We start from the raw sequence: 865 nt of genomic DNA, 5'->3' as shown, positions 1-865 counted from the left end.
TCAGAGGTACAAGAAGAGGCTGGAGGGACTCAGAAATTCTTTTCACCCTCGCGCCCCCCTCGCCGCCCTCACGGAGTGGCTCTAGGCGGGCGCTGGGAGGAGCCTCTGGAGCATGCTCCCAGCAGCCGCCTCTGAGCACCATGGGAAAGTCCTTCCTCCGTCGGACGTGGCGTCCACCTGCCCGGCGGCGGCAGCAGCCGGCTCCGGCGCCGCGGCTCGCGGGTGCGGGCAGAAGAGCCGTTGGAGCTTCGGTGGTGGGGCGGAAGGAGCTGGAGGGGGCGGCGGCGTCGTCGTCGTCGTCGTCGTCGTCGTCGTCGTCGTCGTCGTCGTCGTCGTCGTCGTCGTCGTCGTCGTCGTCGTCGTCGTCGTCGTCGTCGTCGTCGTCGTCGTCGTCGTCGTCGTCGTCGTCGTCGTCGTCGTCGTCGTCGTCGTCGTCGTCGTCGTCGTCGTCGTCGTCGTCGTCGTCGTCGTCGTCGTCGTCGTCGTCGTCGTCGTCGTCGTCGTCGTCGTCGTCGTCGTCGTCGTCGTCGTCGTCGTCGTCGTCGTCGTCGTCGTCGTCGTCGTCGTCGTCGTCGTCGTCGTCGTCGTCGTCGTCGTCGTCGTCGGTGAGGCTGCGCGAGGGCCCGCGTGTTAAAGCTGAGGGCGTCCGGGCGGCGGACGGCTGGCAGCGGGCCGCAGGCATGGGGTCCCGGGTGCTGCAGCTGCTTCGGCAGGGCGTGTGGGCCGCGCTCACCGGGGGCTGGTACCACGACCCGGATCAGAGCAAGTTCACTAACAGCTGTCACCTCTACCTGTGGCTGTTCTTGCTGCTTCTGCCCCTGGCCCTGCACCTGGTGAGTGGCGGGGTTCTAGCCCTGGGGAAACC

The 865-nt window shown here is 68.6% G+C and overlaps 1 protein-coding gene across 1 annotated transcript; it reads left to right on the top strand.

Annotated features, from left to right (window-relative positions):
- Window positions 1–584: 584 nt before the first annotated feature.
- Window positions 585–833, top strand: LOC112063304 (pecanex-like protein 2; the record flags this gene model as incomplete). Its single annotated transcript, XM_024118183.3, has 1 exon — window positions 585–833. A coding segment is annotated over exon 1 (153 nt), but the record flags the coding sequence as incomplete, so codon positions are not given.
- Window positions 834–865: the final 32 nt, after the last annotated feature.

This window comes from Physeter macrocephalus, unplaced genomic scaffold (assembly GCF_002837175.3).
Source record: "Physeter macrocephalus isolate SW-GA unplaced genomic scaffold, ASM283717v5 random_10536, whole genome shotgun sequence".
NCBI classification, from domain to species: domain Eukaryota; kingdom Metazoa; phylum Chordata; class Mammalia; order Artiodactyla; family Physeteridae; genus Physeter; species Physeter macrocephalus.
This window is presented reverse-complemented; position numbering and strand designations above follow the sequence as displayed.